The sequence below is a fragment of the Schistocerca serialis genome, chromosome 2 (assembly GCF_023864345.2).
Source record: "Schistocerca serialis cubense isolate TAMUIC-IGC-003099 chromosome 2, iqSchSeri2.2, whole genome shotgun sequence".
Lineage (NCBI taxonomy): Eukaryota > Metazoa > Arthropoda > Insecta > Orthoptera > Acrididae > Schistocerca > Schistocerca serialis.
The window spans coordinates 1,088,890,644-1,088,908,815 of record NC_064639.1 but is presented as its reverse complement, the minus strand read 5'-3'; the positions used below and the strand labels follow the sequence as shown (position 1 = coordinate 1,088,908,815).

The 18,172-nt window shown below is 43.8% G+C and overlaps 1 protein-coding gene across 1 annotated transcript in view; it reads left to right on the top strand.

The window, feature by feature from the left end:
• Positions 1–6,980: 6,980 nt before the first annotated feature.
• LOC126458535 (serpin B6-like) overlaps positions 6,981–18,172 on the top strand; it is a 53,841-nt gene continuing 42,649 nt past the window's right edge. Inside the window, exons 1-2 of the mRNA XM_050095641.1 lie at positions 6,981–7,118; positions 14,101–14,190. Coding sequence (XP_049951598.1) covers positions 14,113–14,190 — 78 coding nt within the window. The 5' untranslated portion in view covers positions 6,981–7,118; positions 14,101–14,112. The remainder of the gene's footprint in view (positions 7,119–14,100; positions 14,191–18,172) is intronic.

The window sequence follows — 18,172 nt, the reverse complement described above, 5'->3', positions numbered from 1 at the left end:
GTCTTTCATGCGATATCCGACGCTGATACATCGGACTGAATCATAAACTTTCTTTTTATGTTGAATGGCAGTACACTATTTTTGTTCAACCAAAACCTTACTAAAAATGTCTTCCATTCACATGATTACTACTATTTTACGTGTCAGTCCCATTTCATGTGCAATGTATAAAAACAGATGTGAATACCACTGCTGTGGGATTAAAAACGTAAATATGCACTTTGATGATTGACAGTATACAGTGAAAACTCGTCGGTGACAGAAATTCGAAAAATTAACTTTTACAATTAATCATTTACTGCACTATGTTAAATGAAGTTCGTTTGCATTTCAAAACATTTATGTATCTGAAAATCTGCTGCACGTCGTTTATAGTTCGATATACATTTATTTGCTGCTGAATAAATCAAACAGAAAGGAAACGTTTATTAATGAGCTGAAGGAACACATCTGCTTAGCCCTGTGATGCACCGTGTCGACTGCAGTAGTCCGTTCTGTGGTATGTTCAGTCATGAGACTGCAAATTATGCAGGACACAGCACCAGTGGGGAGTACCCACTGCAGTGGACTGTGCGCATTTGCAACCTCAGCACTGATCTGAAAACGCCGAAGAAGCGATCATTAACTGCTGTCCACTGCAGTCGACTCGGCGCACAACAGGGTTAAAATCTGCACACTGCACAAAGATTCATTTTCAGGTTGTGAACGAAAGTGTACAGCGCAAAGAGTTAAATTACTTGGAACTACAACTGAATTTACACTACCAACAGGTGAGGTATGGGGCACTGTTAAGTCGATGTCAGTATTCTGCTGAATGTGTAAAACAATGTTAAAGCCCCCCCCCCCCCCCCCACCAGAGTTCACCAGGATATTGAGAAACGCCGAACTGAGTCATTCTAAGATTCCATAGCACCGAAACTTATTCATGAGGTTGAAGACAATTGGGTGGACACAGACAGGACTGAAACTGTCGTGAAACCAAGGTATTAACAAACCGAAGCATCCCAGTGTGTTCGACACGACCAAATGGAAGACAGGCAGGTGACATCGGGAAACACGTAGGACTAAAATCTATGTGTATAGTTGCAGACCATGATGCAGGGAAAAGTCTTCAGGAGGCCATGTTCCAGCAGTGGGTATAAAGTGGACGACGATGAATAACATTCACCATTGAACTTCGTTCTTTGATGCCCTTCTTGCTCCCACATTCAGTTAACATAAAGGGAGAAAGTTTTCGTATCGTGTGAACTGTTGTTACGTACGTGCTGTCGTATTTCAACTATTTTAGTATTTTCTGAGGTGAATTGCAGTGGACCAGTCCTGTATTTGCATTAAAGAGGGGGATCGGTTTTCCAGACCAACGGGGCGCGGATTTGAATCAGGTCTGTCTCATGTCAGGTTCGTAAATTTGCACTGTGTGCGTTAAGCTATATGAGTAAGTCTCAACAGTTGTCGTCCTCTTGGGCCTGGAGTGGTTTGATGCAGGTATCCATGACACTCCATCCTGTACATGCCTTATCTGCGAATAACTGCCGCAACTTACATAGTTCTGAATCTGCTTACTGTCGTCATCTCTTGGACTCCGTCTACAATTTTTACCCCAGACTCCCCTCAAATACACTATTTCTTTTCTTAAGACTTTGATATCATCACCTCTGAAGGAAGTTAGCTAAAGACGCCACCCGCAAACTGCCGTTGAAGATCGGCCTCCCGGCAACTGATCTCCGATCGGTGTTATGCCGTCGGGTCTTTGGGATGTGGGCAGACGAATGGCGCACTCTGCCTGTCCACAACAAGCTGCGGCGAGTAAAGGAGACCACGATCGTGTGGGGTTCCTCCACGCGGGCCTCTCGCAGGGATTCTGTTACTCTCTGTAGGCTCCGCATTGGTCACTCTTGGCTGACGCATGGTCATCTGCTGCGTCGAGAGGACCCCCCTCATTGTCGCTGTGGTGCAACCATGACGGTGGCCCATCTGTTGTTGGAATGTCCTCTTTTAACCGCTCTCAGGCGTGCTTTTAATCTCCAGGGTGATTTATCCTCTCTTTTAGGTGACAATGTCTCTATGGCAGATCGGGTTTTAAGTTTTATTCGCGCAAGCGGCTTTTATAGGTCCATTTAATTTTATTACATCACCCTCTTTTGAGCTGTATCTTTTAATTAGTTTTGTGTTGTAATTCGACTCCATCCTAATCTTTTAGGCTGGAGGTTTTAACGTGTTGCAGAGTGGCTGGCTCATCCTATTATTTTCGTGATCAGCGAGCCACGATCCTCTGCTGTACAGTTTTAATTCTTTCTGCCTTTCTTCTCTTTGTTGTATTTGTTGCTGTGCTCCGTTTTCCATCTTTCTTTATTATTGACCTTGGGGATTTTCTTCCCCTGGAATTTTTATCTTGTGCTTCGAATGACTAGTGGATGGTTTCACTGTGCTCTGTATGTTTATGAAACAAGGGACCGATGACCTATGCAGTTTGATCCCTTTAATCCTCAACCCAACCAACCAACTTCTGAAGGAGACAGAAGGCAAGCAGCCCAGTTTCGTGCCAGTAACACCATGGTACCATAACTTTCTGCTCCAATTGATTTGGCAGCTCTGAGTTTTGTCTGTATATCCGTTTCCTCTCACCGATTATAAAATATTTGTGATCTTAAATAATTATGGAAAAAGACGTCCGTATACTCTGCGTTATTGTATGGATGCAGAAATCAAAACTAACATTTCTTCACGTGGAGGAATAAATCATTTTGGTGTGTTAAATAGCTGACGCGGCTGTTTTTATTCATCCATCGTTCAATTACTCTCATTTCACGTCTTAACTGTTCATTTAACCAGATTAGGTCCTTCTAGTCCCCTCTGACATGGAATGAAGTCTTTACGTACATATCAGTTACTTTAGGAATGATAATTTCAGTGTGATACTAACGTCGCATTAATAGTTCCAAATTATTTTAATGTATGTGTGGCTATAAGGGACACAGTGACATGCAAACTCTGTACAAATCGTAGATACACGTTGGCGTAATTAGTCTCACTTATCTATTTCCATTGCAACTGTCCTGTTAGTTTACTTTGTGTGGTGCGAAATAATTATTTTTACTAGAACCCGCAACTGGTAACCGTGAAGTAATAGTGAGTACACAAGAATCTGTCCAAACATTATGGCTCATCCTTCCTTTTTCTAAGCGGTTAGCCAGTCACATTTCCCCGTGCTGTTATTTTAGCGTTTGTCGTTGCACTTCAGTTATAATCCCAGGTGTAGCACCTTTCACCGTGACTGACGGTGTAAGAGTGTGATTGTGCGGGTCAACACATTTGTTTCTTTTAATATTTGTAAGGGCGCTGGTAACGCCAGTAGTTGAGCACCCGTAAATTACACTCGCGCACATCGTTATTTCTACTGCTGCAGTTTTAATACTTTCACGGCAATTTCAGCACCGTAAGACACCGGTGTGGAAATATCGCATGCAACAGTGAAAATACCTCTCTGGCGGAAAAACGGACTGTTCTTGAAAGTGAAGCCTCAATTCATTGCCGCAAATATTAGCAGCGAGATGACGAAATATCATAGAATTTTTGGATTGCGTGACAGCGAATTTGCTGAGACGATATAGGATTTAATGTCCAAACCCTTTACAGTTTCCCCACAAATAGACTGAAAAACACGTCTTACCCCAGATCTTCAGGAATCAGTCAAGCAACATTAAAACATTTTTGTACGAAGTGGAACTAAGAGAAAATAAGCCATCTGCTTTGCTCAGAGAGATGTCTGCTCTTGCAGGAACACAAGATACGGTTTTTGAAGAACTGTATTTCTTGAACGACAAGCAACCAATACGTGTTCTATACTAGCAGGTAGCCAGGATTTGAACCTCGAAGCAAAGGTTTCTAAGGTGGAAAAAATCGTAGAAATTAATACGCCCAGTCAGTTCGTATGCAGTACGGAAACTGTTCAGTCTCTATCTCAGGGTAACAGACTTTACCATATGGAAGGACAGTATTTCATACGAAGACATTGCGAAGTCACACAGCAGTGACCCAGAATTGGCCAAAGTGAAAAATTGAGACTTAGGTTCCTTCGTGTTTGTAACAATATTGTTACCTGATGGAACACAACTACTGTGTGGTAATTGTACAGGTAAACTCAGGCTATATATTCCTCCACCTCAACGATAGCAAATCTTCCCTATATAAAGCTGTGGACAAAAGCGTGTATCCGTTGGCAAGGAGCAAATACTTCAAAACCTAGAACGAGTACTCGTGGAGCATTCAGTGAAGTTGATATTCCCTTCTCGCATGTACCTGTTGATCCAGTGGGAGCATTGCTTTGTCCTCAAGGCTTCAGCAATCTTCTAACAATGACAAAAATGTTTACACGTTTGAAGGACATACGGGCGTGGGATACAGACGACGCTTCAGTGGTTGCTGGCGACTCAGCACATTCATAGATTATTCCACTACAGTGCAAATCCAATGTTTACTATTGAGCGCGGTTTCGGAAATTTAAATAAGAATTGCTATATCGCTTGGGGAAGCTGGGCAATTTCTAAGGCGAAATTTTAGAGATACAGTAATTAAATCCAATGGTAAGCTCGTGGACCGTATTTAAAACTATTACCTCTGAAAAGCTTTAAGAAACTTGTTATTGATATTTAGTTTGATACGCCTCACAAACGCAAGGTTGATTTACCGCTGCGCGAGTTACTCGTACCCAACAAACCTCGTAGCGCTGTCAGATCCACCGGAACTTGGATGAGCACGACACGAGGCCTTGAGAGTTCGATGTTGCATTCGCACAAGCTCGTCGCTTTTCAAATGCTACGTGTCACGCGTCTCTTTTCTTAATGTTTTAAGTAAAATACGACATACCGTAAGTAACACATTCATTATCTACTTACATACCCGTACTATATACAGAGAGAGTCACTAACTATTGCCACCTAGAATAACTCCGACAGTATGACAGTAGCTGAAAAGTTTGTGGGACAAATGTTGCATAGGATAACTAGGGCTATAATATTACGTTGGTTTTTTGTTGCTATTTGGGGTCGCGTCAGAGGTAGTGGTCAATTTTGTTTCTTGAAATGGGATGCTACAGTTTGGTACTTACTTTCCGATAGCGGCTATTGGGACGAATCCAATAATGTGTAACGTCTTTGAAGGTCAACGACGGTCAAAATGGTTGCATGAACCTCCATTTACAGAAGGTGTTCGTAATGATTACCATTGGTATCAATGCAGTGCTGCAACCTTCTTATCATGGATTGATTGGTATTCCTTATCACTTCAGCACTTACCGAAGCACATACTTTGACAATTCTCTCTCGTATATCGTGCAAATAGTAAATATTCGCCGAATGCGGCGTATCCATCTAACGTGCCATATACATGCAAACGGTTTTTCAAGACAACACTAATAGGAACGGTAAGACGAGTAGCGTCGAATCAAGCGAATGTGAATGATGTATTCCTTCAAAGAACAAGTCTATTTACGGAGAATGCCAATGAAATTCAGTGAGAGCTACAGACTCACACGCTGAAAGATATCCTCAACGTACTCACCATACATGTCATACATCTAAATATGAATTTGAGAACAACTGGATCCTTAAAGCATCAGAAACATATCCGGCAAAGGAAAGTTACTAACGAGCAAACGGAAATTGGTACTCTTGCCACTGTGGTTTGAGATCCTTGTGTTCTCGTCAAATCGCAAGGGAATCTGGCATGAGCCAGAGTAGTATTGTTCGTGTTCTGTGTTGTGGACTGGCAAGACAGCCAATCCACAGTGACGGGTAACCGAAAGGCACGCGCTTAAACTCACGCAGGCTGGCGTGAGGTCTGAAACAGGATACGTAATGAATGCTATAAAGAAAAGTACGTAGCTGCTGGAATACTTAACTTTAATCCACAATTGGTGAACATTGGTCTTGTTGATACAGTATATGCGTCATTAGATACATAGCGAAGGATAATTGGAGCCTTGCTAGGTCGTAGCAATTGACTTAGCTGAAGGCTATGCTAATTATCTTCTCGGCAATTGAGAGCGTAATTCTCAGTGAACCTTTCCTAGCAAAGTCGGCTGTACAACTGGGGCGAGTGCTAGTAAGTCTCTCTCTATACCTGCCGTGTGGTGGCGCTCGGTCTGCAATTACTGACAGTGGTGACACGCGGGTCCGACGTATACTAGCGCACCGCGGCCGATTTAAAAGGCTACCACCTAGCAAGTGTGGTGTCTGGCGGTGACACCACGTTCTGCATCGCCATAAATATCATCCTTAGATCAGTCTCCACCAAGAATTAACTGGTGCGGAGAGTAGGCGTCACATTGAACTGCCGATTGGCTCAGCTTCAGATTCAGAGGGATGACACATTTATTAATCTGATTTTAATTACTGACGAGCCTACATTCACGAACCATGGAAATGTTAATCTGCATAACATGCGTTATTGGGCAAGTGAAAATCCATGTTGGCTGCGGCAAGTTGCACACCAAAAACCGTGGTCGGTGAATGTATGGTGTGGTTTTCTGGAGGACAGAATCATAGGCCCCTGTTTCATCGAAGGAAATCTTAATGGTAGGAAGTACACAACATTCCTGCGAGAAACATTAGGTCTGTTATTGGAAGAAATACCTTTAGGAACAAGGAACAGAATGTGGTATCAACACGATGGGTGGCCTGCACATTTTTCGCTGGTGGTTAGAAATGAGTTGCAGAGACAATTCCCAAATCGTTGGATTGGACGCGCAGCGATGTGTCGTGGCCGGCTCGTTCGCCAGAATTGACGCCTCTGGATTTTTTTCTTGTGGGATTCGTAAAAGACATTGTTTATAAAGACGTTCCAACTACACATGAAGATATATGTAGCTGACCCCGAGCAGGAGCGTTCGTGTGTAAAATGAAAGTCGCGCTGGGCGTCCCAGTGCGACCAGCGATGCGTCACTAGCAGGGATTCCAAGGACTCTGTTGCGTCACAAAGCTGCAATCTGTGGTGACCAGGAAAGAGGTCATCTGCCATCTGCGCGAAGAAATAAGACTAGTTGTCGCCAAAGCGTTGCGGGCGGACTGCAGTAGAATTCCGGAGCAGCTCAGACGTGGGATGACCGCGCACTTGCAGAGGTGAGTGGAGCACGCACTGGGTCCCAATTGAACTAAGGACGTCGTTGGTTACCATCGATATGTGCGAATCAGATGTGATGTGTGCGAACGTTGTTAGTGGACTGCTTGCAAGTAGCTTATTTACAGAGAGCAAACACCCAAATCAATGCCAATGACCAGTTAAAATGAAAACCTACGAGAACATTAACTGCTGCTTCTTAATCACTAGAACGATGAGTAATTTCCGCCTAATTTATTTTGTTTAGTTGTCTTTTATTCGCCGATATCAAAACCTGACGACAGTACGGCTAGTAGCATTTATAGTTCACAATATGCTCAAATCCTCCAGCATATTTAATAATCTAATGTAGTGCAGCTCGTTTTACAAACTTAAATATTTTCTGTACGACGTAAGCTGCCAGAAATACGTACCAGTTTCCATGAGTGCTGATACTCGTGAAACTGTGTGTCCACTAAATGTTACGTCTGTTGATGCCGTAGCACTGGACAGTTACAGTCGTCTACATATTACAACAACTCGTCCTCGCTAGAAAAAATATTTTACTGTGTTTAACTTTTGATGAATTAAATTTTCTTAAAGAATACACGCTGGTTTCCAATGGAGCTTCTACTTCAGCTTCCTATCTGTTGTTCATTGGGATAAGAAATGTTAATCCTCGGAGTTTTTAGTATAGATAAAGATTCACATCTCGAAATAGTTGTACCCTACAATTTTTGAAATAATGCTTCATCTATATCGCTATTGTTTATATCTGTATACAATGTCCCGGCTGACTGACTCAGTGATTCACTATCGTCCAGCCCAAACGGCTAAGTATCAAAACTTAAATTTGGAGAGGGTAAGGACCATATACTGTCGCCACCGTTTAAGAAGGGATTGTTGAAAATTAAACTGTCGAGGGGGTGGAACAGGGGAGGAAAGGCTTTTTTGAAAATATGTCGCTATTACGGCAAGATAGAAGCTGCAACTACGAAACTTATTGTTTCGTTTCTGTCAGTCATATACACGCGTTTCTGCATTTTTGGAAAATCATCCACTAAGGGGGAATTACAGGGGATGGAAAATCTTTAAGGAAATATTTCGTTACATTAATTTTTTGAAGGTAAATCTATGAAAATTGATATTCCACTTGCCTATTAGATACTGACAAATATTTGTAAAGAGATAGTTTCTACGGAAATACCACCACAAGAACGCAAAAGGCATGATTAACAAAAACCTTGGACTACAGCAACCAGAACAGTTTTTGTACAGAAGTACATTTGGCAAAGGCCATGCTTTTATGACCTTATACAGTCTGAAAAGGTTAGGTGGTGTCGCAGTTTACGAGCAAAATAAAAATTTGACTAAATAAAAACAAAAAGAAAATGCAGACTATACAGTGTACGTGAGCAAAGTGGCGGGTGCTAATCTAGTATATTTATAAAAATAACGTAAGTACATTCAATATCTTCTCCTAACTCAATGGATCGGTTTCTATAAAACTTGGCACACTTCTCGCTTGCTATCTGAAAAAAGTTACTCGGACATTAAGGCACCCATTACACCCCTGCGGCCGAGGGTGCGTTGAAAAAGGGTGATGTGAAAGCATTTAGGAAAGGATGAAGGAATCTCAACCTAGTTTTGTATATTTGTGACTCATTAGGTGTAAAATAATTACCGTAGGAGTAAGATTCGCCAGCTACCGCTAAGGATGGGGTTGGGAATGAGAAGTGGCGGGTTGCAGGTAAAAATGTTGAAAGCGAACTGTTGGTATTTCGTATAGTTAGGTGACGTAATTTGTGAAGCACTATATGTCTCCCATTTGTGATCACTGCGTCAACAAAGTGTCGATAATGAGCAGTGTAGCGAGACAATTTATACGTAAACCATCGGAAACATGGATACTTTCTGCAGGATATATCCTGACAGCAATGTAGGGTGACAGTCTTCTTTGAATTTTCTGTTTGGAATATTCGTTTTAATTTTACTAATAATATTAACCCATGTTTCCAACGGCCTTGCCGCAGTGGTAACACCGGTTCCCGTCAGATCACCGAAGTTAAGGGTTGTCGGGCTGGGCTAGTACTTGGATAGGTGACCATCCGGTCTGCCGAACGCTGTTGGCAAGCGGGGTGCACTCAGCCCTTGTGCTGCAAACTGAGGAGCTGCTTGACTGAGAAGTAGCGGCTCCGGTCTCGTAAACTGACATACGGCCTGGAGAGCGGTGTGCTGACCACATGCCCCTCCATATCCTCATCCAGTGACGCCTGTGGGTTGAGGATAACACGGCGGCCGGTCGGTACCGTTGGGCCTTCCAAGGCCTGTTCGGACGGAGTTTAGTTTTTTTACCAACCCATTTTACATATTGTCGAAAAGCGACATCGTCGAGAAAAAAATCCATACTGCCTCCATCAGGATTGCTCTCCTGAAAAAGTAGTTTCTGTATCCCTGAACTACCGTCAGATATTGTTATATGGATTACAAGAGCAACTCGGGCAACCTGTCAGCAAAATTTACGTATTACTCCACAGATGAAAAATAAAAAATTAATTTTTTTAATTCTGTGACGCAGCATGTAAATTTTGCAGAGAGGTCGGATGGGTCACTCTTGTAAACGATACAGTCAGATGTGAGGATGGATCAGAAGAGCCAAAAGCCGTCATTGGGATATGAAGTAAGGCAGCCTAGGCAGACAAAAAACTGTCACATAGTGTAGTGTGTTATGATCAAATTTTATCATTTCTTATGAACATTCTACAGTCGGCTGCTCCTGTTATTGTTGAGCAGATCTGAATCGATAAGTGTTTTCGGAAACACATACCACCAACTGGAGCTATTTTCACTTTCATATAGCAGTCTGACACAATAGAATTAAGGTTATAATATTTAAATATACAGTAGAATCATGGTTTATGAAAATTTCACATTGGTCTCTTGTCATTAAATATTGACATCCAGTTCTGTCAGTATACGGCCTTGGATTGTTTCGCAGAGTTAAGCTTCCAATACTGACGAGAAATTGGTACTACTACTATAAACTTGTCCTATATTCGCTTACGAAACAGTTCGTGGATTACTCGATGTGAAGATGGTGGCTGTATTGAACTTCAAATCTTCGCTCAGCCAAACACAGTACAAAAGTAGTAATTTAACGCGTACCAACGGAATGCGCCATGATCACAAAAATGTACACACAAGAATCTTAAATACATTTAGCAGAGTTAATTGTATGTGCATTGCAGTATATAGCCGCAAATCATGGAAGCAGTTAATATTTTCATTTCATAGTTTCTAGGGAAAGCTGTATCTATCACACATTTCTACATTACGTTTCAGAAACTTGCTGTAATTTCTACTGATAATTTACTATGAGGCTAGCCATCATAAACGCTTAACTATTGTGAAAGTAGAACAGTCTCCAGGTAGGTTGGGGGACTGATGACCATCGCTGTTTAGTCCCCCTTAAACATCCCAACAACCACCACCACCATCCAGGTAGGTTTTCCTTCCATGAGAGTCAATGGTAATTTAGGAGTGTAGCACATATAGCTGCATCTTTGATTTTATGATAATTCTGTTTGTTTTCCTCTAATTTGTTACTCCAATGTGAACAGCTTCCACTCCTTTTACTGCTTTATTCTTCACCTTTTCTCTGTACTGAAATATGTTTCGCAGTTTTCTTGTTCTGATATAAATCCAGAAGCTGTTGTAGATTTCCATTAGTTTCTACTTCAAAATTCGTCTGCTTAAAACGCAAAATTAAAGTATCTAGCCGAAAGTAGAAAGGACTTTGAACGTCGTAAGGCATCCACGGTAAATAAAACGAAAAATAAAGTACAGCTTTTGTTTGCATTAGTCTTCACTTACTTCCTGGCGCAACCACATCACAATGTTTCACAGTACTTTATATGTGATGCGTGCCTTTGAAAATGTTATCAAAAGCGGTGTCCTGCATTTTTAAGCGAATGTACACAGTGTACGGTAGCTCCTTAAGAGAGATTACGGTTCTGCTAAAGAGTGATATGGCATTGTAGATTGGGAGATGAAAAGCTACTGAGGCTTTTGCCACTACTGTCCACAAATAATTGCGATTGGAGAAAGAGCTCGCTGAAGGAAAGTATACCACCAAATATTTCCATATGGCTCGCTGAATCAGCATGGGATGGACATACAAGGTTTCCTTAAGCCCTAATCGCATTCCAAATAAATCCTGAAGACCTTTTTACTATTATAGAAGTCAGTTTACACTTTCGACCATTCGTTCATTCATAAGAACCACATAAATACATGTGAATAGTGGCTTCACATCAAACTGATAAGTGAACTGAACCGTAATTCAAAGCAGAGCATTGACACAGTAGTGCATGAAGCCTCGCAAAAAACTGGCAAACGCTCTGTGCGAACTCTAAAGTTTATCATCACCATCATCGCGACTAAACTCGTAAAAGTCATACCGTAGTTAAAATTAAATAATACAGCAAGATCTCTATAGCTCAGGTCCTTACAAACAGTACAAATACAAGAAATTTTGCGTCACACTGAAAAACTCATGTTCTTTAGAGTTCTACAGAAAGTAGATGCTGTAGGATTTTATGTTTCCAGCTCGCGATCACCAAAATAATTAAACTGCCAATAACACAGCGTGAATCCAAAGCACCGCTCTGGCCCCCCACATCCAGACACAAGACCTTACCAAGCTGAGGAAAACCCTGCGAAAGACCGTACGCCGTTAAGGAACATCGATAAGATTCAGAGTTCTGTCCTACTTGCCTTTTTAAAAACTTGATCAGCTGGTTTCTACGCTCTTACGACTTGATCAAAATTCGGAATTATTGCACAGTAATTTATTATGCGTCTAACAGTATATAGGAATAAAATTCAGCAAGGATGTTATTCCACTTGGCCTTATCAGAGACAACTGGCCAAAGAGAAAGACAAGCCACGGCCCACACGTGACAGTATGTGACACTACAGTACCAGCAGCTGTCTCCGGTGGAGAGCGAGTAACTATTCCAGACGAGTTTAATAATTCTTAGTAGCGCATTTACATGCACGCAAGCGCTCGATAACACACGGCAAACTGTCATATTTCCCGTGGGACCGGCGCGGAGCCGAGTGTTCGTGAAGTATGACAGTGAAGTTGACTAGTGGGAAGTTACAGGTTCGTTGCGGGACCAGTAATTCTCGTGGGCCCCGCGGAAACGCGCGGTGTCGTCACAGTAAACAAGTACAGTGGAAACGAAGAAAAACTAATCACACTGTGTTTCTAGGTCAGTTGCGTATGTACAATCAACCACAATTACTCGCTGACTCACGATAAACCGGCCGATTAGCCCTCACTTATAATATATTGGTACATTACACTAAAAGAAGTATCATGAACGGAGATCTTCCAGCAGGGAGGACGAAGACGTGGTTTCGTAGCGGCCGTTAACGGTTGCGTCATGGGGAAAGCAGGAGACTGCCTGGGAGGGAACGGACGTCACACTCATGCTAGCGCCACTAGCAGAGACTGTCAACCAGTAAGTGGCGTGTATAAATGTATGACTTTCAGTGCTGTCGTAAATATGCAAATAGTCGTCTCTACTAAATTCATTTTATTCGGTTGACCGTTATATTTCAAGCTCTGAGCTTTCACTCTGAATAAAAGTACACTGAGGTGACAACTCAAGAGATACCTTCGACCATAGATACTAATAGACTGGCCTTGTTGTGCAGAAGCTATAGGGCTGATGTGGCTCCAACATAAACCATATGACTGTTGGCAAAACGTGGCGGGATTTCAAATCAGCGGTCTGCCATCCTATGTTTGTATCGTATTTTCCCCACATTTCTCATTTGACTGCCAAACGCTTCCAACAAAAATTAAAAGTCGTTAAAATTATTTTAAACAGTAAGAGTGGGCCCGTGTCGTGTCAAAACTTTAAACATTGGATTCACCGCGTTTTGAGCTACCATCATGATGCTGTAAACAGAACCCGGATTCATCCGAAAATGACGTTTTGCCATTCGTGCACCCAGGTACGTCGTCGAGTACACCATCGCAGGCGCTGCTGTCTGTGATGCAGCGTCGAGGGTAACCGCAGCCATGGTCTCCGAGCTGATAGTCCATGCTGCTGCAAACGTCGTCGAACTATTCGTGCAGATGGTTATTGTCTTGCGAACGCCCCAATCTGTTGACACAGGGATCGAGACGTGGCTACACGATCCGTTACAGCCATGCGGATAAGATGCCTGTCATCTCGACTTCTAGTGATACGGGGCCGTTGGGATCCAGCACAGCGTTCCGTATTACCCTCCTGAACCCACCGATTCTGTATTCTGCTAACTGTTACTGGATCTCGACCAACGCGAGCAGCAATGTCGCGATACGATAAACCGCAATCGCGATAGGCTACAATCCGACCTTTATCAAAGTCGGAAACGTGATGGAACGCATTTCTCCTCGTTACACGAGGCATCACAACAACGTTTCACCAGGCAACGTCGGTCAACTGCTGTTTTTGTATGAGAAATCGGTTGGAAACTTTTCTCATGTCAGCACGTTGTAGGTGTCGCTACCGGCGCCAACCTTGTGTGAATGCTCTGAAAAGCTAATCATTTGCATATCACAGCATCTTCTTCCTGTCAGTTAAATTTCGCCTCTGTAGCACGTCATCTTTGTGGTGTAGCAATTTTAATGGCCAGTAGTGTACCTTCACTCAACGAGAGCCTGTGCAGAATTTAGACACCTAATGTCGGTATTTGCGGCCAGGTCTGGTGCTCACGAATTTTGCCCCCTCATCTCTCCTTTCTGGCCAAATACACGTTGTGAAATTCCTTCGACCAGCATGATTTGAGCCAGCTAAACCAGTCACGAGAGCCGCCACACTTGACTGCGTTAGCGACCGCGGCTACGGAGGCGGCAATGATCTTGCAAACGTATAACTCATTTCCTGTGTGTAGTCAAATAGCGGTTTGATGACATTTCAGTTGTTGTAATAATCTTTCTCTTTGTAGATAACCGTCGACATGGTCGTTGCAGAAGCTAACGTAGCGCTGGAGACGATATCCCAAGCAAATTCTTTATTTACTTTCGACATCTACAAGGTAAGCATTTGAGGCAGTAAAACGTGTTTTGTGATATCTAAAACTTTTTTCATGTAATTCCTGACAGTATAAATTGATCAACATTCTCAATATTGTACTTCTAATTAAACTAAACATCCTCTAATGGAAATTCTCCCAGACTTTCTCATCCATGCATTCATCTCGCTCCAGCATATTTCCCAATACCATTTTCCGACGTTCCATTACGCTGTTCCCTGGTTCATTTATCTCTATGATTTCAACAAAGTACGTGCGTGGAAAATACACTATCCATTAATCTGGTTCCATGTCCTTTCCATTAATTGATTCTTTAGTCGAAAAAGGTCTTCCGGTCGCATCTGTAACCTGATCCATTTATATTCTGTACTGTTTCTCAACACGCAGCGAGAGAGGGGCACAGCGATTAGCACAATGGAGTCGCGTCAGCAGGGTGACAGTTCAGATCCCCAACCTACCACCGATTTCCGAGATTTCCATGAAATGCTCAAGACTGATTACCCTGAAAGGGCAAGGACTAGTTTCCTTCGCATCCTTCACCAATCCGTCTTTAATGACCTTGCTCTTAAGGGTCGAATTTAAATTACTTCTCAACATCTATGCACTGACAGTACGCACTTATGACAAACTTTCCGCTTCAGACACGTTAGGAACCTAGTTTCGGGGCCTTCATTTACCACGTATTCATTTATAATCACGTACACACTGCCTTCAGGTTTTCTCATTGCAGGGCTCCCCATTCCTCCCAGGTATCTTACTGATAACATGAAGTTTGTGACTTGGAATTTCCCGGCATAATAACTCTTGTATCCTCTGGTTTGCTGCCGGATCCTAAAATCAACGTGATTAAAAATTTCTGCGATCAAACTGTCAGACATCTGCTGCTGCAGCTGCTGCTGTTGCTCTTTTTGCTACGTCCCCTAAAAACTGATACCAAGGCTGGAAATAGTTGTCCTATACAGCGATTCACGAAGATATGCAAATATTTTAATATGTTAGTCTACAAGTAAAACTAAAGAAAAAAGTTCATATAGACGTAGGTCCGCAAATGTAGTTACGGAGTTACGGCAATAAGATTTTGCCCGAAAAATAACAACTTCACTAATATGAAGCCATCGCGAAACTGTAAGAGGTCAAAGTAAAGCACGATTTCCATTACTTTTTGTCTTTGATTTGGTGAATCTAATAAAACATACCGCAAATGTGTATCTCCAGTAGTTTTCCAGAACATCCAGAGAAGCAAAGAAGTAATTTCGTAAAATTTTCTGTTTATTAACCACTCAAACGGCGGGCGGATCGGAACGTCCTCTCATACACTACACGCTGCAGTGAATCCTATAATGGCTCCATTTACAGAGTGGGAGCTCCTCAGTGCCCTGGCGCATTGCCCCGACACAGCTCCTGGGCCTGATCGCATCCACAGCCAGATGATTAAACATCTCCCATCTGACTACAAGCGACATCTTGTCATCTTCAACCGGCTCTGGTGCCATGGTGTCTTTTCATCGCAATGGCGGAGAGCACCATCATTCCGGTGCTCAAACACGGTAAAAACCCGCTGCTGGAACGTATGGTATGTCTGCGGTTGGATTGGGTCCTGGAGTCACGTGGCTTGCTGGCTTCCACCAGGCTCGCTCTACCACTGATAATCCTGTGTCCATCGAGTCTGCCATCCGAACAGCCTTTTCCAGAAGGCAACACCTGATTGCCGTCTTTTTTGGCGTCATATCCTTGCCACATTGTATGAGTGGGGTCTCCGGTTACTACTCCCGATTTATCCAAAACTTCCTGTCGCTCAGTACTTTCAGTGTCCAAGTTGGTGACTCCCATAGTTCCGTCCATATCCAGGGGAATGGAGTTCCGCAGGGCTCTGTATTGAGTGTCTCTCTATTTTTGGCGACAATTAACGGTCTAGCAGCAGCTGTGGGGCCCTCCACCTAACCTTCTCTGTATGCAGAAGACTTCTGCATTTCGTACTGCTGCTCCAGTACTGTTGTTGCTGAGCTGCGCCTCCAGGGAACCATCCACAAGGCGCAGTCATGGGCTCTAGCCCACGGCTTCCTGTTTTCAGCGGCAAAGTCGTGTGTCGTGCACTTCTGTCGGCGTCGTACCGTTCATCCGGAACCCGCACTTTACCTTAATGACGATCCACTCACTGTAGTGGAGACATATCAATTCCTAGGACTGGTTTTCGACGCTCGATTGACTTGGCTCCCTCATCTTAGTCAGCTTAAGCAGAAGTGCTGGCAGCACCTCAGTGCTCTCCCCTGCTTGAGCAACACCAATTGGGGTGCAGATCGCTGTACGCTGCTGCAGCTCTACAGAGCCCTTGCCCAATCCCGAATTGGCTATGGGAGTGTGGTTTATGGTTCGGCAGCGCCTTAAGCATTGCATTTACTCGACCCTGTGCACCACTGTGGGGTTCCATTAGCGACAGGAACTTACAGGACGAGTCCGGTGACCAGTGTACTGGTGGAGGCTGGTGTCCTTCCACTGCAGATCAGACGTGCGAATCTGCTCGCCAGTTACGCAGCACACATTCATAGTTACCCTGAACATCCGAATTACCGTCTCCTTTTCCCGCCGCGGCAGTCCCTCTCCCGTATCGGCGGCCCAGATCGGGGCTAACGACTGCGGTTCGCGTGTGGTCCCTTCTCTCCGAACTGGAGGCCGTCCCTTTACCACCTCTACTTGCAGTCCGTTCACGTACGCCTCCATGGTATACGCCTCGGCCGCAGCTTCGTCTGGACCTTTCGCATGACCCTAAGGACTTTCGCATGACCCTAAGGACTCGATTAATCCCGCTGCTCTCCGCTGTCACTTCCTCTCGATTCTTGACGTGTTCCGGGACTCTTAAGCGGTTTACACCGACGGCTCAATAGCTGATGGTTACGTAGGCTTCGCATATGTTCATGAAGGACATATTGAGCAGCACTCCTTGCCAGAGCTGGCGGCCATTTCTCGTGCTCTTGAGTACATCCGCTCATGCATTGGCGAGTCATTTCTCCTGTGTATTGACTCAATGAGCAGCCTACAAGCTATCGACCAGGGCTACCCTCGCCACCCTCTAGTAGCGTCCATTCAGGAGTCCATATATGCCCTGGAACAGGCCCGCCGTTAAGTGGTGTTTGTGTGGACCCCAGGATCCATCGGAAACCCAGGCAACGAACTTGCCGACAGGCCTACCAAACAGGCGACGTGGAAATCGCTTCTGGAGATAGGCATCTCCGAAGCTGACCTGCGTTCTGTCTACACCGCAGGGTTTTCCGGCTTTGGGAGACGGAATGGCATAACAGCACGCACAACAAACTGAATATCATTAAGGAGACTATGAATGTGTGGAAGTCTTTCATGCAGGCCTCTCGTTGGGAATCACTTGTCCTCTGCCGGCCTCGCATTGGCCATACGTCCCTAACGCATAGTTACCTAATCCGTCTCGAGGACCCACCTCAGTGTCGCTGTGGCTCCCAAATGACAGTCGTCCACCTCTTGCTGGACTGCCCTCTTTTAGCCGCTCTGCGGCAGACTTTTAACTTTCCCAGCACCCTGCCTTCGGTGTTGGGCGACAATGCCCCCACAGCAGCTTTAGTTTTACGTTTTATCCGTGAGAGTGGGTTTTATACTTCTATGTAGGATTTAGCGCATGTCCTTTGTCAGTCTGTCCCCTCCACCCTAGTGCTTTTAGGGTGGAGGTTTTAATGTGTTGCAGAGTGGCTGGCTTCGCCTTTTTATTCTCGTGGTTGCTCAGCCACTGTAATCTGCTTTCATGTTTCTCTCTTCTATTTCTAGCGTCTCTGTTGTTTCCTTGTCCTGTTTTGTTCCTTTTACTGTTAGTTGCCTTCCCTTAGATCTTATGGCTTTTACTTTCTTTCCGTTTTGTGTTATATGTTTCGTCCGTTTTATTCTCACCCTTGTGGCACTGTTTTATTAGGAACAAGGGACCGATGACCTCTTAGTTTGGTCCCTTTTCCCGCCTTTAAACCAA